The sequence below is a fragment of the Neofelis nebulosa genome, chromosome 16, assembly GCF_028018385.1.
Source record: "Neofelis nebulosa isolate mNeoNeb1 chromosome 16, mNeoNeb1.pri, whole genome shotgun sequence".
Taxonomy (NCBI): Eukaryota; Metazoa; Chordata; class Mammalia; order Carnivora; family Felidae; genus Neofelis; species Neofelis nebulosa.
The window spans coordinates 38,433,515-38,456,266 of record NC_080797.1 but is presented as its reverse complement, the minus strand read 5'-3'; the positions used below and the strand labels follow the sequence as shown (position 1 = coordinate 38,456,266).

Sequence of the window (22,752 nt, the reverse complement as noted above, 5' to 3'; positions counted from 1 at the left end):
GCCAGCACCCCAAGAAGTAGACTTCTTACTAGAGGCAGGCGGACCTTGCAAAATAATATCCTGAGTTCACATAAACCCCTGGGAAGATGATAATTAACAGCAAGCCTGCTGTAGCTGAAATCACATGGGCTTTCTCTCACATTTGCCTGACCCAGGGACTGTGGGAAAAAGGCAAACAAGCTAGATTAAGAATTTCTTAGGGTAAAGACAAGACTTCTATTTCTCATTTGCGTTTTAAAGCTTGTATTAAGTCCATACTATGTCAGGTCTGAATCTGTGGCAGATAATTCTTGGTTCAAGGAGATAAAATTCTCTAAGGGAGCCAAATACATGAATAGATCATTACAATACTATATATGTATATATGTGTGTACATACACCCATATGATCAGTCATGGTATATATCATGTTAAATAGCATATGAGCAAACTCTGAAGGAATAAAAAAGTTCCTGGTAGCATAGGAGGTATACTAATTAATTCAGGCCTTGAGGGGTGAATAGGGGTTTGTCTTGGTTTAAACATTTTTTTTAACGTTTATTCATTTTTTTGGAGAGATAGAGACAGAGCACAAGCAGGGGAGGGGCAGAGAGAGACGGAGACACAGAATCCAAAGCAGGCTCCAGGCTCTGAGCCATCAGCACAGAGCCCAGCACAAGGCTCAAACTCACAAACTGCAGGATCATGACCTGAGCTGAAGTCAGCACTTAACAAACACACTGAGCCACCCAGGCCCCCCAGGTTTGTCTTAGTTTACACAGGAGGTCATTCCCGAGGAGGAACACAGCATGCACTCCTAATCCCAGCTTCTTTGGCCAGGAAGGTAGGCAGAGAAAGGGACTAGTGAGAGGATTTATGGCATGTTGGGAGAGGAAGCTGCAGAGGCCCATCCTAAGAGGGCCAGGCCAAGTGGGTTCCACTATGGGCCAAGGGGGGCCTTTGAAGGACTGTCCACTTGAGGCCGAGAGGTAGGGGGGCTGTTGAGGAAGGAGGAGAATATGAACTCACAAGGCCATGAGAAGTTGAACCAAGTAGAAACAGGGTGGGAAATGGTAGGGCAGATGTGAGAGGTGGTTAGTTTGGGGGTTGGTTGAGGGGATTAGGAGCCCAAGGAAAGGGGGATCGTCTGCCTTTTCTCTACCCAGTAGTTGGCTCAGAGCCTGGCACACACTCAGACCCTGGAGGAAGGAGCTGGGTGGGTGAATTGGGCATCTAAGCCAGGCCGCACTGGGACACACAGCTGCAGGGACACCGAACACACAGGGGATGTTCCTCACTCTCCAGCGATGCCTGTCCTAGGGGAGAGAATGCCAGCACAGACAGGCCACCTGAGGGGGGCGGCAAAATAACCTGCTCCAAGGCTCGGAGCCTGATGTGAAAGCAGCCCTGGGTGAACGCTGTGTACCACCTTGGCTAATGCAGGTTTGCAGGAGGGGGTGGGTCAGTGAGGGGACTAACCCTGCCCGAGCATGCTCTGCCTTCTCGCCTTTCCCTCTCTTCCGGCCTCGCCACAGCCCCATCTCTCCTCCTTCCCAGAAAGCTGGCCCCAGGTGTTACCCCCTTTATAACATCCACCAAAGGCCCGTGCAATGGACCCCTGGAAGTTTGGGGGAAGGGGCATGAAGTGGTACTTTGCAGAGTACAGTAGGAGCATGATCCAGTATCAGAAAAACAAATGCCCCTCTGCCCACGCACGTGGAACTGGCATCTGATTTCACAGCCCCTGAAGCCTACCTCTAAGTGATGGACATGTCTGAGGATGGGTGGGTCTGGAGAGCCTGGCCCAAGGTGGGGCCAGGGACCACCCCCCACCCTGAGGAGGGGCCCTTCAGGTAAAGAGGGAACCGCAGCCCCCCACCCAGTGCCCGCCAGAGGAGCATTGAGCTTTGGGGTGGAGCGGACAGCCTGGGAACCGGTCTGCCAACCAGTTTAACCAGGGACTGGTTTCGACTCCGGAGTTCAAAGGAGCTAGGGTGCACCCCATCCCACGTCCCACCCGGCCAACGGGGAACAACGGCGGCGCTTAACCCTTTCCCGGTTGTGCCTGGGGCCACGTCCAGATGTGGTCCGTGATGGAGAGGGTCCGACCCTCTTTGGGGCATGAAATGGGTGAGGGTGACCTTGGCTACAGCTGGGGGGTGCAGCCAGGCCCACGAGGGTGGGGAAACTGAGGAGAGAGGCTCCCTTGTTCCTCCTGCCCCAGACTTCCCTTGGGGTTTCCTCTTCCTGCCTAGGCGATCCCCGGAGGACCCTGACTTCTGGGTGGGTGCAGGGGCACTGGGATTGGATTTCTGGGGTAATGAATATTCATCAGCCTGATCCGGCCTCTGCTTCTGTTTACTTAGCCGGGAGGGGCTGGGTTTCAGGTTCACCTTGACTCCTGGAGCCGCAGCGGAGCAGGTACCCGCTCCTGCACCTGTTTCTCTTGCACCTGCCATCCAGCTGCTCCTACCCAGCTCTCCTGGCCTGAGCCTTGCCTGGCGCGGCACCCTGGAGGCACCCCTACCTCCTCCAGTCTCCCTCCCGGGCAGCTGCCACGCTCAGCTCCTTCTCTAAGGAAGGTCTCACCTCCAGCCCGGAGCAGCCAGGATTACAGGTACAGGCAGAGGGTGAGGGGGTGGGGAAACCAAGGCACAGAGCCCAGTCAGGGCACTCCGTTCCACTTCCATGGCTGACAAGACTAACTGGGAGGGGGAACCCAGGCGGGCTGGTTCCCATCTCTCCCCTAGGTGGGCAGGCAGCACTCGAGACTCATCCCACTGGCTCTTGGAGTTAATCCAGGCCTCCAGCAGAGCTCTTTCTGGGAAAGTTTCCCTCCAGAGCAGTTCTGTATTAACTCTTACTAAGCTGGAGCCTACCCACCCCCCACCCCCACCACCAGCCTGGAGGATGTTTCTGGCCGTCTGGTAGGAACATCTCTCTGTTCCTATCCAGGGTAGCCCAGTCTTACCCAGAGTGCACAAATGGCATCAGGGGCCCTGCAGAAGGATAGGGGCTGGGGGGTTCTGGGTTTTGTCTTCAAGCATAGAAGCTGACTCACTTCCTCAAGTCCCCTCCACTCCTCCACCCCCAACACTGTCAATGGTTAACTTGTCCCAGCTCAGAAGGGGCCTGGTTCAGTCTGGACAAGGCCCTTGGAACAGTTCATGGAACTCAGCTAGGGTGGTGGGGCCTGTCCTAGGTGGCCACAGGCCCACCAGGGTGCTGGCTGTCATAGGCAGGGTGGGGGGTGGTGGCAGGCTATCCTGTGAGGCCCTTTGTGGGCTCCAAAGCTGTGCAAACAGCGGAGATGCAGCTAACTCGCGTCCTCAGGGGTTGATTTCTATCATCCCATGGATTGCAGGGCCCCAGGGCGAGGGCCCAGCCCTCAGCTTGGCCAGCTAAGGGCCCTGTGCGCGCAGACCGCATAGCCCCACCACATGTCACCAAATGCTGGGTCTGCTTGAAAACCCAAGGACACCCCCTGCCCCCTGCTTCCTCTGACCTTCTGTGATTAGGCGTGGGCATGTGGCTGTAAGTATATCGCTCTTTCCGATGTTTGATAGCTTTCGATATCACATCATTTTTTTTATGTTTATTTATTTTTGAGAGAGAGAGAGAGAGAGAGACAGAGCATGAGTGGGGGAGGGGCAGAGAGAGAGGGAGACACAGAATCTGAAGCAGGCTCCATCTGGGCTCCGAGCTGTCAGCACAGAGCCCGACGCGGGGCTCGAACTCACAAACCGCGAGATCATGACCTGGGCAGAAGTTGGACGCTCAACCGACTAAGCCACCCAAGCGCCCCATATCACATCACTTTTTTGATTGAAAGCAAATCAGATTTTACACTATCTTGGGGTGACTCACCACTTAAAATAATCTTATAGTTTGGTTATTTTGTAAAATAAACAGTCCTCTAATTTATCTCTTCTGTTTGGATTTTCATACGTCAGTCTTGCTGAAAGGGGCAAACATCTCTTACCGGTGCTTCTATGTCCTCTCGGACAGAACGGACAGCAAAAACCATCTTAGCCCAGAGTTCAAGGCCGGCAGACAAGGGCCCTGATGACTTGGTGCCATGGTGGAGGTCCCAGGGCAGGGTCCAAGGTCTATTCCCATCTCTCTGTATGGTTTTCTGATAAGGTTCCTTGTGATCGGTCACTTCCTTTATTCCAGGGAGAGTTAAGCCCCATGGATGCCGATTTGCAGCACCCGCTAAAGCAGGTGTCTTTTTTTTGTGTTGCTTTAATTTTTATTTTTGAGAGGGAGAGCATGAGAGGGGGAGGGCCAGAGAGGGAGTCAGAGGATCCAAAGCAGGCTCTGCGCTGACAGCAGTGAGCCCAGTGTGGGGCTTGAGTTCATGAACCAGGAGATCATGACCTGAGCCGAAGTCGGATGCTCAACCGACTGAGCCACCCAGGTGCCCCTAAAGCAGGTGTATTTTAGCCGGCACAGGCAGAAGCACTTTCTCTCAAGGGGGTGGGCAGTCAGATGGTTATCGTCGGCTCAGGAGTTGGATTCTCCACCCCTCTCTGAGTTCCTTGGCAACCCCGGATGGGCGGTGGGGGGGTCACGGGCCTTGCCCCAGACCAGGCAGCGACTGGGCACCCACAGGCCAAGCAAGTGCCCTCCCCGCAACTCCTTCCGGAAACCCATTCTGGAACACCAAGTTCTGTGCAAGATTGTGCTAAGCCCAGGTGGGGGGCAAGCTGCCAAAGCAAACCTCTCAGGCTGTCCCCTTTGTGCGCTCACCTCTCCAGGGTGCCCTGAGAGTATTTATCTGGCCACTCTCACCCCCTTTCACTTTCTAAGTGGGAGCTGCACAAGGTCTCCCCTGGGCTTCTCTTGCTACTTGAGCTCAGCTAGAGGGACAGAGCTGGCCATGTGGGATCTGCTTCCCAAAGAGGTAGCAAGGAATTCATCAGGCATGTGATCTGGGCGGGGGGCTGAGTATATGGCGGGACAGGGGGCACCAGTAGCAAGGGGCCATGGAGGCGGGGACTCAATCCATTCCAAGCCTAGACCAGCATCCCGCTTTTGTTTTTCCCAAATTTGATATGCTCTCCCACTTAAAAAAAAAAAAAAAAAAAAAAAAAAAATCCTTGCTCATTAGGGAAGATCTGGAAACCAGAAACAATACAGGGAGAAAACACCCCCAATTCCTTTTCCATAAAGAAAATCACTATTAATCATTTGTCATACTTCTTTCTGGTCTTTTTAGAAAATGTAGCTAAGACCATTGGTTTTTAAAAGGAGGTAACACACGGGGCGCCTGGATGGCTCCGTCAATTAAGTGTCCGACTCTTGATCTCGGCTCAGGTGATGATCTCACGGTTTGTGAGCTGGAGCCCCTCCTCGGGTTCTGCGCTGACAGTGTCGAGCCTGCTTGGGATTCTTTCTCCTTCTCTCTCTGCCCCTACCCTACTCATGCTCTCTCTCTCTCCCCCTCCTCTCTCTCAAAATAAATAAATAAACTTAAAAAAAAAAAAAAAGGAGGTGATAGATTTGCCTGTGCTTGGGCTGCCTGACCATCGAGCTTTCTGGTATATTGTGGCTACTGGCTCCTCCCCAGGACCCTTCACAGCCACATGCAGAGTCCTGAGAACCAGACCACCACCCTCTCCAGGCCCACAGATGCCTTGATCTGTCATCCCTCTGCCTGCCCTTCCATTGCTCTGAATTCCTCCAGTCTGCTGTCTCTTTCTTCCACCTTCCACCCACCATCCCCCACCAGCAACGATGTCCAGGAAACCTCATCTCCCAGAACACGTACTAGCTCAGACAGCATCTGTGTGGAAATTAGTAGAAGACAAGGCCAAGCCAGGACGCATCGCTTGTCAGTGGGGATGCCTGGATTCTAGCCTCCAAGCCCCACCTCTGTCGGGTACCTTATGGAGGGTCCAGCCTGGTCTAAACTGTATCTCATGTGGACCTTGTGGCCTCACCAAACCTTCCAGATTTCCAAGCTTTTGGCTCCCCTGCAAACTCCTGTCCTCATGGAAGCTAGGTGGGGAAAGGAACCATTCCTCGATAATTACTACCGTTACCATGTTTTACTTTGCAAAGCATGCCTCCCTCTGTGGGCAGGGATTAACGTTAGAGCTAAATGTTAGGGCTGGAAGGGACAGCTGAGGACTGAGGGCCAGAGAAGTAACTTGCTAGAGGTCACAGGCTAGTACAGTCCCCAGGACTTCCCACTCCCGGCCTGAGCTTCCTCCCGCTCAGGAAAAATGCAATAGCTCCTTCACTCCTGCTGGTCCCCACTGGGAAGTCCAAATTACTCTCAAAATTGTAAATCCTATTTATTTTATAATGAATACTAAACAAAATGCACAGGGTGTTTCTACCCATCTGATACCAGCCAACCACCTGCCGGCTCCTGGCGGCAGGGCCTGGTGGCCTAGTGGGAAGAAATTGGGAAGGGTGTCAGTGGCCTGGGTGCTGGGTGACCCAGGCAAGCCGTTCACCTCCCTGCAGCCTGAGGGGCCTGGAATCTCAAAGCTCCCTACAACCCTGCATGGCAAAAGTATGTGGCTGTCCCATGGCCCCTTGGCCTGTTGGTGTCCACTTGGCTGCCCCTTCCCTAGGCTCCTTTCTCCCCTCTCTTCCTGGGTTCATTCAGCTTCACCTTCAATTCTTTCAGGCCTGGACTATTGAAATAGCCCATGATTAGGAGTTTGGAGAGGGCTTCTCCGAGGTACCCCCCTGCTCCCCCACTGCCTCCTCTCACTGTCCCACCCTGCTCTTGCAGAAAGCCCCACCCTTGGCTCGGGGAACGCCATGACCGAAGTGGGCTGGTGGAAGTTGACCTTCTTGCGGAAAAAGAAATCCACACCCAAGGTGCTCTATGAGATCCCCGACACCTATGCCCAAACAGAGGGCAGCGCAGAGCCCCCTGGGCCCGAGGGCGGAGGCCCCGACGGCAACTTTAACACCCGCCTGGAGAAGATTGTGGACAAGAACACAAAGGGCAAGCATGTCAAAGTCTCCAATTCGGGCCGCTTCAAGGAGAAGAAGAAAGTCCGAGCCACGTTGGCAGAGAACCCCAACCTCTTTGATGACAGGGAAGACAAAGGACAGTGAAGGGGGCCAAGGAGGATGCTAGCACCTCCCCACTCCTGCCGTCAGCCGGATCTGAGACAGGAGCTTGCCACGCTGGCCTCCTTGGCCACAGCTGAAGCCGTGGGGGCAGTTGATGCCTGCTGGCAGGAAATGTCTGGTTTTAGGTTTGTATTTATATACCCCAGCTTTCTGGAAGGCCTGGGAGATCCCAGGGTTCTCCCACGTCCCCCAGCACATACAGAAGCACTCCAGTCCGAGGATGAGAGCCCCACCCAGGAAGGACAGCCCTCCTCGCTGTGGCGGTGCCAGCAGGGAGGTGGGCATGGCAAGAAATGGAGAGAGGGAGCAGACAGACTTCACCTCCTCCAGGGGCACAGGGTCAAGGGTGAGTTTCAGTTGCTCCCTCTACCTTCTCTACCTGTAACTGTTCGCTGGACCAATTCTGAGAGTGAATTTTCCAGAAGCCACATGATGGGGTGGTTTCCTGGAGCTGGAGGAGGTGGAGACCCTGAACTTGAGCTCACTTTCCATCACAAGAGGGAAGCTTCCTGGAACTTGGTGCCCAGGTGTGCGGGGAGAGAAGGACGCTGGGTGGTGCTGCAGAAGGCCAGGCGAGGGACCCCATGGCTCCCCGCACACATCCTCAAAGGGCGCTGCACTCGGGGAGGGGGTAGGGAGCGTTGGTAGGAGCTAAGAGCAGCTAACTCTCTTCTCCCCTTCTCCTACTAGTATTTAAGAGGGACAGGCCCCAGAGATGAGTCCTGGAGCCTTGAACTTTGCTTAAAAAGATAATTGTAGGTTTCTCTTTGTAATAAACGATGATGCAAAAGCAGAGAACCTATTTATGCTTTTGTCTTACATTTACTGAGGCCCGTTTCTAATGCCTTTACTCCCTTCGTGTAAGTAAAGTAGAACTTTGTGCTCAAAGTGTTCCTATCAAGCATCAGAAAGGATCCCCAGGGGTCACCTAGCTGGTTGGTAGAGCATGTGACTCTTGATCTCCAGGTTGTAAGTTTGAGCCCCAGGTTGGGTGTAGAGATTACTTAAAAATAAAATCTTTTTTCTTTTTCTTTCTTTCTTTCTCTTTTCTTTCTTTCTTTCTCTTTCTTTCTTCCTTCCTTCTCTTTTTCTTTCTTTCTTTCTTTTCTTTTTTCTTTCTTTCTTTCTTTCTTTCTTTCTTTCTTTCTTTCTTTCTTTCTTTCTTTCTTTCTTTCTTTTTCTTTCTTTTTCTTTCTTTATTTCTTTCTTTTCCTCTTTCTTTCAAAGGAAGGGTCCCCAATGTGAAAATATAGCAAAGGGAGGGGCTAGTTTCAACTCAGTGGTCAGTTCCTTCTGGTCAACAGAGAGAGCATCAGGAGCTCTAAGAGAGTGGAGGAGACCTTTGGAGACTGACCCCCAAATCGCAGGGGTTTGGTTTGGGATCACGATTCAAATTCTCACTCCATAGCTTAGTAAAAATGGTGATTTGGGGAAAATTAAAAAAAAAAAAAAGTTCTCTGAACCTCTACCTCAGTTTCCTCTTCTGTAAAAAGGGTTGTTATAGTACCTATTTCATGGGAATGGCCAATATGAAGTGTCCCATAAATAGTCCTATAGTAGGTGCTCAGTTAACATTGGTTTCCCTTTATTAAAGAACTCCACCATAGCCCACAGTTTCTGTTTAAGGAGGAGGAAAGAGTGTGCTCCCTGTGCTATTAGGTCCAGATCTTTCTCAAGCCCCAGGAGCTGGGAACTAGAAAAAATTGGACAAATTTCTGGAGCTCTTGGTGGGAACAGGGAGAAACCAAGGTGGCAACCAAACAATGTGGTCCTGCAGCTTCCAGGTCAGTTCCTTGCAGGCTATTGGGCCACTCCACCCCAGGGAGTGTGGCTCAGGGAAATTTATTACCCAAACAAACAGACCTATACAAGGGGGCCTTTGTTGGGTGGCCTCACCCAGGCCAGGGGGAGTTCTGAGGATGAGTGAGGGACACCAGGAGCCAGAGGAAGGGAAGGAAGGCTGACTCAGGTGCTGCCTTCCCCAAGGCCTTTTCCCCTATCGTTCTCACCACATGGAACTTTCTAGGGTCCATCCAATTACTTAATCCATAAAATGTCCCACGGAGGAGCTGACTTCCTGTCCACTGTGAATAGCCAAGGTTTACAGAGAGCTTACAATGGGCCAGGCCCTGTGGCAAGTACTCTGCGAGGTTCCTCATTCAATCCCCTCATCACCTGAGGCAGGTGCTGTCCTCCCCATTTTCCAGCTGAGTTAGCTGAGGCGGAGAGAAGTGAAGCCATTTGCTTGCAATGGCAGAGCTGAGACTGAAGCCGGGGCTGGCCTGTGCACATGACTGCTGCACACAGCCCCTTCCACTCTTGATTCTCATCCGCTTGGGAGAGGAGGGGGCAATGTCTGGGGTTTGGAATCCTGATTCTGGCACCAATGGGGGAAAGCCTTCAAGCCTTCAAGGCTGAGTGTCTTCTGAGACACCGGACTATAGGAACCTGCCACTTGAGCCCATCTTGAGGTTCCTTGAGGGAGGTGGGGCTTGGGGATGATGCTGGGCCCTGGGGCACCAAGCCCTGCTTCTACCCAATGCTGGCACCGCATTGCCACCATTACCCCTCTTAGGAGAGAGGGTCTACGGCCCCTCTGCCTTGTGCGGGAGACCCTGCTCCAGCCCCAAAGTGATGTCCACAGGAATCTTCCAGGGAAGCCCCACATATTTCCCTAAGTTGGGGGCAGGTGGTGGGTGCATACTAAAAGCCAAAGGGAAATCTGGCTGGCCGGGGAGTCGGAGGGAGGCAGCTGCAAGCTTTCACGAGGCCGGAGGAGGAGGAGGAACCGAGAGTGCAAATATGTGCAGGAGCTGCAAGAGGCTACGGGTTATCGACCACAGTTTCACTGGGACATGACCCAAGGCGGGGAAGGGGGAGGCAGGAGGGGCTGGCCAGAACTGGCCTGCACTGCCCAGAAGGGGCCAACCCTGGGCGGCGGGCTCCCCCTGCTGGCCGCCCAACCTCTAGGGAGTGGAGGTGTGGCTTAAATTCCCCAACTCCCCTCTTCCCTGGGGTGGTGGGGATGAGGCCAGGCCAGGCTGCATATTCATCTCACACACTGCTGATGAAGTTTTATTACGGACTTAGCACAGTGATTGTCAAAGAACAGGAAAGGAACAGCTGAAACCAGGCCCACACCTAGGGGGTGGGGGTGGGGGGGATACACAGCTTCCAATAACAAGGCAAAGTAGAGAAATGCACCCCAGCGCCCTCTCCTACAGTGGCCACAGGGTTAGCATTGAGCCTGCCTGCACTCAGGCTTCAGAGGGGGACTAGCACTGAGAGGGCCACCCTTGGAGAAGCCGGTTCGTGACCCTGACGCGCGGCACACACCCACACAGTGGAATGAAGCAGTTCACAGAGTTGGCAAGTTCAATGCCAACGTGCACAGATAATAGATCTCTGGTCCTGGCTTAGTCACAGCAAACATTTACCCAGCCTGGCTCCCCTCCACAGCCATTCATTCAGGTTGTCATTGGCCACCATACTTGAGCTCAGGAAAAGTAAATACAGTTCAGCACAGGGCTCAGCCCAGCCTTGATGAAGAATCCAATGGTGAGGATGGGAGGTCGTTGGTTTGGAGGTCAGGGTCACCTGTGGGGGGGGCGGTCTTGTTAAATGTAGAAAGTGGGGGGGGGGGCGCCTGGATGGCTCAGTTGGTTAAGCATCTGACTTCGGCTCAGACCACAATCTCGTGGTTCGTGGGTTCAGGCCCCCAGTTGGACTCTGTGCTGACCAGCTCAGAGCCTGGAGCCTGCTTCCGACTCTGTGTCTCCCTCTCTCTCTGCCCCTCCCCCAACCCTCTCTCTCTCTCTCTCTCTCTCTCTCTCTCTCTCTCTCTCTCTCTCTCAAAAATAAAGGTCAAAAAAAAATTTTTTTTTTTTTAATGTAGAATGGGATCCACGAGTGTGGGGCTCCCAAGTGGTATTGCTGCTGCTGGTCTGTGGACCACACTGCGAGTGGCAAGGATCTAAACCAGAGGCTCTCGACTTTTGGCAACACTGAATTCCCTGGGGAGCTTTTCAATTTCCCAAAGCTCGGACCACACTCGGGCCAGTTAAATCACATCTGATTAAAGCTCCCTGAGTAATTCCAGCATGGAAGAAAACCAGTGTCTAGGAGTCATCATCAGTAGAGTTGGGGGGGGTGGGGATAGGTGAAGGGGATGTAGGAGTAGTCAGAAAGGTATAATCCCTATAACAAGTTTATATCTGGAAAATGAAATATATATGTGTATGTATATATACACGCAGATATAATTCTCATAAACAAGCATGGAAAGTAAAGCTTGCTTGAAATCTGCCGGGCTGATAGGTACCAGCACATGAATCCCTTCTATAAAACTCCTGACTACCTGGGATTGAATACTTCTAGAGACACTTGCTACCTAACAGGTAGTCCACTCCATCTTAGGCAGTCCTGGCTATTTGAAGTCTCTCCTCACATTGAGATGAAATCTACTTCCGTGCAACTTCCACTTATGGTTCCTTTGGAGCTCCAGAGAATAAATTTAATCTCTTTTCCACATCATGGTGCTTCAGATAATGGGAGGCAGTTATCAGTAGGGTACACAAGTAAATAAGTTAAGTCTCCTTTAGTTGCAAGCAACAGAAATTGATTCTAGGTAGTTTAAGCGCCAAACAACTTCCTTCCTAACTTCCTTCTTCCCTTCCTTCCCTTCCTCTTCCCTTCCTCTTCCTTTCCTCCTCCCCCCACCCCCACCCCCCACAGGATAGTGGGTGTTTTGAGGTGGGAGGAGGAATTGCACAACCCAGAGGTGGGAGAAGGGATCCAAGGTCACTCAGGGAATTTCAAGAGCAGCAGCTAGAGGCTGTATCTTCTTGGCTGCCATTAACGACTTGGCTACAATGCCTCTCAGACTCTGGATCTCTTCATTTCAAATTTCAAATTGTTGACAAGAAAAAAACGATTGGCTAGACTGGCTCAGGTGCTTACGCTGGAATGAATCAGCTTTGGGCAGTATGACTCAGTCACACTGGTAACAGGGCAGCTGGGGGCCCTCTCAGGGTCACCAGAAAAAGGGAATCACACCAGCTATTACCTCTTGAGGGAGCTCTCCCAATAAATCACATTCAAGGTCAAGAACATAATTGTGGGATTTCTTTTTTTCCCATTTGTAAATGTCTATCTACTCTACTAGACCACCTACTTGAAAGCCAACTGAAAATACAGAATTTGGAGCTTGAACTCTGGAGAGCCTTAAATATAAGGGGTAGGGAGGGAAATGGGTTGAGTTTAGAAGGGTCTGGCTCCAGACCCCACACCCTCTCTTAGCACTCGGCCTCAGCTCTGGTTGGCACGAACAGATTGGAAGTCAGGGTGCAAGTCTCTCGTAGAGCCAGTCTTCCTCCCCAAGGTGGGTCATGGGCCCCAAAGGGCAGTCTCCTGTTGGCAGGCCCCGCCGAAAGATGATCCGGTCATGCAGGCGGTTGGTTTGGCCTTGCCAGAACTCCATCACTTGTGGGTACAGGATGTAGCCACCCCTTCAAGGAGAAGCAGTGGGTTCGTGCTCTGTGCGTTTTTCCAGCAGGTCCCCATCCCAGGGCCCCCCGCCCCGAGTCCCCATCCCAGGGCCCCTTGAAGGAAGTTGCTGGGATGCATCTGAGGAGGATTACCAGGGGGAAACAGATCTGTAATTCCACAGATAAGGTGGTTGTGAGTAAACATGAGGGTTCTGGTGCCCCTTGCTGAAGGACCAGCAGGTATCACTCACCAGTATTTTGGCTTTGGCACCTCTTGCTCTTGGTAGAGCTGTTCCAGTTCCTCGTTTTTCTTTCTCAGATACTGTCCAGGGGAAGGAAATGGAGGAAGGCCCAGACCACTTACTAACGATTTACTAAGCACGTGCTGTGTGCCAGGCACTGGGGACACAGGTAATCAAGGCAGGCTGGCCTCTGGGAGCACAGTCCCACTGGAGGGTCAGACGAAGGAAGCCAGTTTCCCCACTACTCATCCTTACTTCCCCAGGAAGACCATCTTTTCATTCTGCTAAAGAGGGAGGGCCCTGGCATCCCCGGAGACAGCTGCTGGGGAGGAGCGAAGGCCCCTGCCACCCGGAGAACTAAGGAGGGGCCCAACTCACCTCCCGATCAGGGATCACAGAACTCTGGTGACTGACCACGGCCCCGATCTGGCTGCTCTTGGGGCGGGAGTGGAAGTAGCACTCAGCCTCCTCCTCAGGCAGCTTCTTCACAGAGCCTTCCACACGCACCTGCTCAGGCATGGCCCTGGCTAGACAGCATTCAATACCACCCGCCCTGCCTTCCAACATAGGCCTCCTTTCTCTCTCTTCTCCTTACCCACCGGCCCATCACTGCTGACCCCAACTAGACCAGCTCCCTGAGAGGTATTTGAGAGGTGGGATGTTTGCCTGGCCTGGGGACCTCCACGGGGCTCATCCATCATGAGCCCCAGGCTGTCCTGGGAATGCTCACTCACCTGACGGTTGAGAGGCTCCCAATAGAAGACAAGAGAAGCAAAGGGATTGGAGTCCTGAAAATGAAAGAGAATTCACAGTCAGCCAGCAGAACAGCAGGGAGGACACCTCCGCTATGCAGAAAGAAGGCAGGAAGTCTGTAGCACGCAGGCCCCCAGCGGATGCATTCACTACAGCATCTCATTGAAACCCTCAAAGGTGTGCCTACTTTTACAGGTGTGGAGATAGACTCAGAGAGGTTAAGTAACATGCCCAAGTTCACACAGTAAGTGGTAGAGCTATGCTGAGAACCAAAGCCATGTGGACTCCAAAGTGAGGCTTGCCAGGTCTCTAATCCATAGATTGGCAAGTCCCCAGAAATGCATTTGGGGCTGGCATGGACTCAGGGAGGGCTACTCCTTTGGATTCATGAGTAGAATGCACAGAGTATCAGCTCTAGGCTTGACGTCAGGAGAAGTGCTGGGGGTGGTGGTGGTGGGAATAACAGAAACAACAGATGCAGCCTCTGTCCCCACAGAGCTTACTGGGGGTTTAGCAGAGGAGACAAATACAAATCACATGACCACATAAATAAACCCACAATTATAAACTGGAAAAAGGGCAGAAAGTAAAGCTACAAGTTATAACGACAGTGAACAGTGACTGATGTAGCACAGGAACTGAGGAGGACTTTCCTGGATCTGAGAGCCGAAGGGACAGGAGGGACTTAGGTAGTTAGGTAAACAGATGACAGGGATGGTCAGAGGCAGCCCTCATTCCTGGCAAAGAGAAGGACAAGGGCAAAGGCCCGCAGGCAGGACGGTGCCTAACCACAGACAGCAAATGGGTTGGAGCAGGGATGGCATATGAAAGCGACGGAGGAAGCGAGGGCTGGACCCTGCAGGCCCGGGAGGATTTACTGTGAACCCTCACCAGCTCTTTTCCCTTTCGACTCTCGAAGTTAGTGAAGAAACGGAAGCCATCCTTGCCAAAGCCCTTCAGCAGCACCATGCGGGCAGAGGGTTTTCCGTCTCTGGGGCAAAGATCAGAGCATGTGATCAGAGCCCATTTCACAGTCCCTGCTACCACCCCTCTCCACAGATGCTCCCCTGAGCACCCCCCACCTGTGCCCCCTTATTCTGCACTGTCAGGGCACACAGGCTACCCATTCCCACTTGCCCTCGGGGATTTGTCCTAGAGGTGCAAGTATGACATCACTGCCTGGGGCCTGTTATGGACTGAACTTGTGTTCCCCTGAGTCCCCCCCATATCCTTAATCCCCAATGTGACTATATTTGGAGATAGGGCTTTGAGGGAGGTAATTAAGGTTAAATGAGGTCATAAAGGGGAGACGCTAATTTCAACAGGACTGGTGTCCTTATGAGAAGAGGAGAAGAGATACCAGAAAGATCTCTCTCTCCCTTCCTTTCCCTGCATGCACAAAGGAAAGGCCATGTGAGGACATGGCAAAAAGGCGGCCATCTACAAGCCAGAGAGGCCTCATTAGGGACCAATTCTGACAGCACCTTGATTTTGGGCTTCTGGCTTTCAGAACTGTGAGAAAATAAAATCTCTGTTGGGTAGGCCTATCAGTCTGTGGTACTTTATCATAGCAGTCCTAGCGGACTCCAGCAATACTGCAGTCAGCCAATGCTTAGTGATCACAGAAAGGGTGGTTATACCAGGGTCTCTGCTCAGAGCTCTGGGGGATATCCAGGGGCACAGAACAAGAGCCCTGCCTTTAAGGCCTTACACTTTGATAAAGGGGAGAAAGGAAGAGTTGAATAACAGGCTAATACAAGAGGTGTCTCATGGGGTATATGACCGATTGTTAAATAAATAATACAACCAAGCACTGTGCTAGCTTTCAGAAGAGGGAGGGAGCTTTATGGAGAGGTTCCAGGAGATGTAACTGTTTTGTTTTTTAATGTTTATTTTTGAGAGCGAGCAAACGAGGGAGAGAGTGCGTGCGCAGGGCAGAGAGAGAGGGGGACAGAGGATCTGAAGTGGGGTCTACGCTGACAGCAGAGAGCCCAATGCGGGACTCAAACTCACAAACCGTGAGATCATGACCTGAGCTGAAGCTGGAAGCCTGACTGAGCCCCCCAGGTGCCCCCCAGGAGAGGTAGCTCTTAAAGGGCAGATGGGAACTGGGTAAATAGGGATGAGAAAGACAGAGGTGCTGGGGGGAGGTGCGTTAAGAGCAGAGATAAATGAGGCAGTACATTTTATTACTGAAATGGAATTAGGTGAAGTGTGATCTTCGTTTACGGGTAAGGGCACGGAGGCCCAGAGAGGACAAGCAACATGCCTGAGGCCACCCAGCATGCCAATAACGTAGCTATAACATAAACTTGCATTCCATTAAGTTGAGAGTTTCCTAAGTTTCCTACTTCATCTGTACCCACTCACAGATGGGCCCACAGCTATGCCTACCTGGTACAGGTAGCCAGGCACATGGCATTGGCTTCCCCTATGTCAGGACACTCAACAGCCTCCTCAAACCAGGCAGCAAACTGCTTCACGGGGTCCAGGGAGGTCAGCTGAGTCTCCTCAAATGCCTGAGAAAGGAGACTTTTATTTAATAAACACATACAGCGCTTACTGTGTACCTGGTACTGTTCCGGGCACTTTTCATTAAAACAAAGAACAGCACCCATGTTCTGCTAGTCCTATTTTACAGGTGAGGACAGAGGCATAAACACATGGCATAAGTTGCCAAGTCCCATAGCTAGTGATCGATGAATTAGGGTGTCAAACCTATCACCTGGGGAGCATTAAAAAAAAGCCACATTCCTGGGCTCCGCCCCCCCCCCACCCCAAATTCTCAGTAGGTCTGAGGTTTAAGGAAAAACTGCATGTTTAACAAGTACTTCTGGAAATACGCACACACAACCAGATTTAGAAACGGTGGCTCTGGCCTCAAATCCTAAACAGTTCTGTTGGATCCTCCTCTCAGGAGGAAAAAGCAAAAGAACTTCTGGAAATGGTAAGGGAAGGGGCTGAATCAGGCAGTGAGTGAGAGCTGGAGCTTTCTCTTCCCCACCTCCTTGAGGCAGTACCCCTCGTCCATGTGTCACTTATCAAATATTTAGAAGCTGATTATCACTGTTCTAAGCACTCTGCAAATATCAAAGTCCACGATATCCCTGAGTAAGGTACTCAATTCCCAGGTGAGGAAATTCTGAGGCCCAGAGGGGTTAAGTTATCGCCCAAGGAGATGCACCTCGTGAATGGCAGGATCCCAGCCAGGGCCGCCTCCAGAGCTCGCGCGCGTACCCACTGTGACCTGCTGCCTCTTTTCATCCTTGTTTCCCCAGAGCCCCTCCCCCTGTTGGTTGTCTTTGAACACCCTTCTCCTACGCGGGTGACCCCAAACTCCCCTCCCCTCGGGGGATGACGCGGGGACCCCTCCCTGCGGGAGGCCCTGCCCGGCGGCGGCCGCACCTCTCGGTCCCCGCGGTAACTCTTGCGCATCGGTCCCAGGTCCATGACGACACCGCCACCGCACAGGTGGTGGAGGTAGGGGCCGCTCGGTAGGTTGCCCGAACGTCGCGGTGACGCCTCGCAGCCCGCACGTCATGAGGCCGCCAGCCACGTGACCCGGCGTCGCCCGGCGCCAGGTTCCGTTGGGTTCGGAACCAATTTCTCAGCCTGGGACTTTACCCGGGGGAAGGAAGAATTCTCCAGTTGCCAAGCCCGGCTAACAGGTACTAAGTCCTCAGAGCCAATGGGCGCTCAGGGTCGGAGGAGGGAGACAGGTGCGGAGAGGCCATTGGTTGGAGTTTTGCGGGAGCGAGGCCAATTAGAGCGAGAGCAGAAGAACCCAGCAGCCAATGGGCGGCGCCTCCGGGGGCGGGAGCAGAGACACAAGGAAATGCTGTCACCGCCGTTAACATGCACGTGGAGGTTTGTTAAAGGTATAGGGACGGCAGCAGCCCAGGCTGGGAGCGGGGAATGAGTCACTGGGGGCTTAAAGGGAGTGGTCAGTGTTAAATGGCTGGCTCCTAGCAGGTGCCTGGAGGCAAGCCTAGTGAAGGAAGTAGTCCCTGGAGGGAAGCTGGTGGGGCAGGGAAAGGACAAATGGAAAACGGAGTTAGGGGCCAGACTCTGAGGCCAGGTGATAGGGAGACACAGGAGGGGCAATGTAGTTAGGAGAAATTGGGTGGGAGAGGTTGAAGTGAGTTGTGGATCGCACAGGATGGATACTGTGTATTGTGCCTGATCGTATTTATGGGGCAGGGAGGGGGGCAGGGGTGGGGTAGGAGTGGGGTTCTCTGGAGTCTGGGGAGATGCAGTGGGGTCAGGAAGAGGCTGTGGGGTGGGAAGGAAGACTGCTGAATGGAAAGGCAGGAAGAGAGACATTTGGGATCAAGCCATCCCAGACCAGAGCCATCTTCCCTGTCCAGCTCTGAACCCTGGGTTCTCCTTTCATGGTGCTCTTGGTTTCTCCTTTCATGCGGTGGAGTTCGCACTAGTCAGTGTTCTGCTAGATGGAAAGGTTACCACAGCCCCACCCCTCCTGGGCCTCCCTCCTCTTAGCCAAGTTTCTCCCTTCTTCACATTTTGCCCTTCCTAGGTACTAGTTGGAATCTAGTTCCTATGTCAATGCCAGCCATAACTGGGGGCACAGGGGAGCAAGTGACTGTGCAAAGCCACTTCCAGGCTGTGGACACAGGGCTGAGAAATGGAAAAACCTACCAGTACCCATTCCGGCTTTGACCTGGCTGGGGCAGCCTTGGGTCAAGTCTTCTCAGTAGTCCTGGTTTCCACCAACATCAGGAAGGGAAGCTGCCAGAGCCATCTAGGCAGGCACCCCAGGACTGTGCCAGGTAAGGGGAACTTCCTGCCCTACCCAGGTGTCTGCATTACTAAGTGTGATGCTTCATAAAGCCCAACATTAGATACCTATCATCTTTTATTATATGGTTGTAGCTTGAGCCAAATGGAATCTAGAAGACCAATTTACTGCAATGAAATAATACATGTCTCAAAGCCTAATGATGTTGATCTATGGATTCTCCGCTGGTTGGAAATTTTTGCTACATCGTTTTCCTCCATCAACATGACTGAGGGAGTTGACTGGACTTACTTTCTTGTTGAGGTTGTCTTCCCACCTGTGAATGTTGCTGTCTCCACTCCTTCCAAGTGCATGCACTTGAACTTGTGTAAGCGGTCATTAGCACCCTTCAACTCAGATGGTTTTGTTCATGGGGCCCCACTCTTAGCACTCCTGGGCTATGTTACCCTGGACCTGGGGACTCTGGGACAAGACTAGGATCATCTGAATGGTTTGCTTAAGAGCCAAGAGCTCAGTATAGATATTTATTCATTCAGTAGACATTTTGTTAAAGACCTCTTTTGGATCAGGCACTGAGCTAGGTCTGAGAATACTGAGATGAAGAAAGTGACATGCTTCCTGCCCACAGGGGGTTTGTAGTTTATAGGGGGAAGCAGATCTAAAGGCTGATGAGTTACAGGTACTTTAACAGTTATCTCTGTGAGGTAAAGGGGAGCAGAAAGGAGAAAGCGGTCTCCAGGGGTCAGTCAGAAAGGCTTCGTAAAGGGAGCAGACATTTGATTTGTCTTACTGAGTGTTTGCCAGATAGACAATGGAACGGGCATGTCGGGAAGAGAGAACGATGTGGGTAAAGGCACAGTGTTAGGGAAATGTGGAACAAACAGTGTGATTCTCCTAGAGCAAGATGGTGAGGAACAGGCTGGACAAGTAGGCAGGGCTCGTGCACCTGCTGAAGATCAGGCAGTGGAAAGGGTCAGGCTTTTAGACAACGATTCTTTTTTTTTTTTTTTTTTTTAAATCCTTCTTGCTCTTGTTGAACCAGAGTGTCTAATTTCTGTTTTTTAAGACCAGATGGAGAGAAAAAGTACTAGATTCCAGCAGCCTTCTCCCATCCTTGGCGATTAGGCAGGAAGTTTGCAACTGGTTGCCTTTTTAGATTTTCCCTTCTGTCTTGAAAATAACAAGCAGGCTTGTGTTGTGCTTTTCTGCCTGGTGGGATTTGGTGTCTGGATCAGAAAACAGCCCTGCAGCGCAAACTGGAGAGGGGCTGGCCTTGCTGCTATTGCCGAAACCCCAGCAGGGGTTTTGTCTGCGTGGGAGAAATGAATTTTTTATGGTTACTGCTTTTTCTTAAACACTTTGCCACCCTCCTGCCTCCCCCAACTTTGTAAAATTATTAATCTTTCCTCGGGAGAGTCTTAAATGAAAAGAGAACGTATTGTAATATTTCACTGTACGGAGGAGGCACACTGGTTTCTCAATATGAAACAAAGGGCTGGGTACGGGTTTGGGGACTGTGCCTCGCCTGTTTTCTTCCGGGGCTTTTGCATTTATGTCCTTATGTCACCTTGTAGTCTAATTGTTTGGTTGAATTATATATTTCACTTGGACCTCAGTGATTGTGTTTGGGGATCTGACTCTGGTGACCGAGTGGGTGGTGGGTAAGGGAGGGCGAGGCAGTGACAGGGAGACGTTGAGAGATTCGGCAGTGTTGTCTAAGGAGAAGCTGGGAGCCGGGAGCCTGGTGCCGGAGTCTGGGGCGCCGCCGGAGGGGAGGGAATCCACTCACCATGATAACTTTAGAAAACATAGGTGGTGCTGTTCATTGAAGTGGGGCATGTTGGAGGAGGAGGTTTTGGGGGGAAATGAAGCCAGTCGGACCCATGGAGCGTGAGGGTATATGGGACACCGATGTTTGGCCAGGTTGGATAATCATGTCTGGAGCTTAGGCGGGAGGTCTAGGCTGATGAGACAGGGTTAGGCGTCATGAGCCGCTGAGGTGGCATCTGAGGCCATGGGGGAGGATGAGAATGTCTGAGAAGGGAAGAGGGCCTGGGAGAATTAAGGAGGATGGCGGGAGGTGGGAGGCCCAAGAAGGTGGCCGTGATGCGGTAAAATGTAGCGCCCAGCCTTCCAGGAGGCCGATGGCAGGCCAGATGGGGTGCGCTGGGGGCCCTAAGCTCAGGCACTCTTGGGTCCAGCCTTGGGGTGCACTGAGGACACACAGGAGGGTGGGTACTTGGTACTCAGCCAGCAGATAACCTGAGCCCTGAGTAGTGTGGTCACTGGGGGGCCTAGATGGGGGCCGGGTCGTCAGAGGCTTGCAGTGGGTTGGAGAGGAGGCTGTCCCTTACCCTAGTGTCCTGCCTGTGGTTGTGTGGCTAAGCCCTCACAACCCTTGCGTGTGCTCACGGGTCACTTCCCAAACACGTCCATTCATGGGCAGCCCCAGGCCTCATCAGAAGCACCTTCGTGGGAGGGACCACATCCCTTACTGTCTCTGGCTCCTGCTCAGTCACAGCCAGGAAACGCTCTTCTGTAACGTTTGTGCATAAACTGCCTTTGTGAAGCTTCTCTGTACCTGGGTGCTAGGCATGGCGGGGGGTGGGGGGGGGACATTGGGGGGTTTTGCGCCTGGTGGGAGCAGGGCCAAGTGCTTTTGTTGCCTGGAGGGATGTTAAGCTTTCTAAGGCTTAGGCTTAGGGCATCAGCCCTGGCTCCCTTGGTCATTGGAGTGTGGGCCACAGGCAGAGGGAGGGGGCCTGATGGTGGGTTCCAGGCAGGCCCAAAGGAATATGACCTGGTGGCTTCTTAGTTTCATTTGAGAAGTCCTGGTTGGTCCTTGCTTTTGGCCTGACCTGTGGTCACTTCTCATTTCCTCCCGCCCAGAATGGCGATGAACAAGTGTTTGACTCTCCTCCTCAAGCCCTGATCCTCTGCCCTGCCCGCTGTGGTTTGCCCGTCCCTGTTCTGGAGTCCATTTTCCCAGGCTCGCTTCCCGCCTCCTCCTTTCCCTCCTCCGCTCCTTCACTAGGAAACCTAGTTGCCACTTGTACCAACATGAATGCACTTCCTTTAGTGACTTCATCCCAACCCCGAAGACCTTGGTCAGGTCACGAGAGGTCCCCCAAGGCAGTGAATCACGGAATTAGGGTTCCTGGAATCCACCACCGTGTAGACCACAGCCGCATTCCATCAGCTATGAGCCCCCAGTGGGTATGGGGACCTGAGAGGCTGCAGGTGGCTCTCGGTCATTCTCCAGCGGGGGGCCTCAAAGGGCCTTCAGAAGGTGATTGTAAAGATGGACTGAGGTTTGAAGAAAGCCTGAGCTCTATTTGCTGGCTTAGTTGGGTTTTTTGTTTTTTGTTTTTTTGTTTTCTTTGTTTGTTTTTAAGGTATTTTGCCTGGATTTGCCTTTAGGAAGGAGGGTCTCAGAAAGGAGGGACCCAGTCCCCTTTCCTTCCAGGCCTGTAATCCTAGTACCTGGGATCAAAGAGCCCCAGTATTGAGCATCACTGAGCAGAAGGGAGGGGGGCAGTGAAGGGGGGACTTGATGCCAACGACATTGAGGAGGGAAGGGGGCAGAGGAGGGAACTCGGGCAGCGTGACCCACACTCTTGAGCTGCTGGGGGTGGCCTGCCCCCAGATTTTCCACCAGGGCCTATCAGGTGCCCTGGAGTGCGCTTGGGCTACATCACGCCATCCACAGACCCTGCCCCTGCAACTCTCCAGTAAACTAAGGCAGATGAGGGCTAACTCGCCACCAGGTCCTTCTGTTCTTTCCTTATGCCATCACCCACACTGGGCAGAGAGCACTCTCCCACTCCCCATCTGACTCAGGCATCCCATAGGAAGCAGAGATAGTCAGGCCTGACTGTGGAACCTGAGTATCTCCCTGAAGAAGGGAAATCCCGAGTGCCAAAAGGCAGTTTTGCCTGTCGGGGGCTGGCACCCTCACTTCCAAAGGATGCCCGGGAGTTGGGTCAGTTTCTGCGCATGACGCATTAAGCCTATGGCTTGGAATCAACTCCCAGGAAAGGAGAATTCTTTGTGACTAAGAGCAAAGCTAGGGGGGTGGGGGGGGGTGGGGGGGGGAATGTGGCAGAAAGTGGCCACTTTATTAGTAATCCCCTTCTCTCCACCAATCCCAGTTCAGAACACAGCCAGACATTTTTTCCAGCCTTGTGACCCACACGTGAGTGAGAGAAACCACCCCGCGTCTTCCTCCTGCCAGTGCAGCGATGAGATACAGGAGTGATGGGGGCTGGTCGAGAGGCTTCTGTGCCAGAGCACATTCAGGTCTGGTTTCACCCAAAGGGTTTGTGTACAGTGGTCAGGGGCAGAGAACCCATGATCCGTCTGAGATCATATCCTTGTTATTTCTTCCGACGTGAGGGTGGATTGGCTTTGAGTAAAAGCTATCTGCTTACAAA

General features: G+C 52.5%; 2 protein-coding genes across 3 annotated transcripts; one reads left to right on the top strand and one right to left on the bottom strand.

The window, feature by feature from the left end:
- The first annotated feature begins 2,325 nt into the window (after window positions 1–2,325).
- Window positions 2,326–7,881, top strand: PRR15L (proline rich 15 like). 2 transcript variants are annotated; one of them, XM_058703646.1, is made up of 2 exons: window positions 2,326–2,595; window positions 6,730–7,881. In XM_058703646.1, exon 2 carries the CDS (start codon window positions 6,759–6,761, stop codon window positions 7,059–7,061), a length of 303 nt encoding a protein of 100 aa, XP_058559629.1. In that variant the 5' UTR covers window positions 2,326–2,595; window positions 6,730–6,758; the 3' UTR covers window positions 7,062–7,881. The 2 variants fall into 2 exon arrangements, with proteins under 2 accessions (XP_058559629.1, XP_058559630.1); XM_058703647.1 differs by lacking the exon at window positions 2,326–2,595 and adding an exon at window positions 2,648–3,512.
- A 3,679-nt stretch (window positions 7,882–11,560) lies between these two features.
- On the bottom strand, window positions 11,561–17,231 carry PNPO (pyridoxamine 5'-phosphate oxidase). Its single transcript, XM_058705463.1, is given in 8 exon segments — window positions 11,561–12,586; window positions 12,817–12,887; window positions 13,186–13,314; window positions 13,542–13,595; window positions 14,452–14,551; window positions 15,955–16,079; window positions 16,966–17,044; window positions 17,046–17,231. Coding segments are annotated over 8 exon segments (783 nt in total). The 5' UTR covers window positions 17,102–17,231; the 3' UTR covers window positions 11,561–12,417.
- Window positions 17,232–22,752: the final 5,521 nt, after the last annotated feature.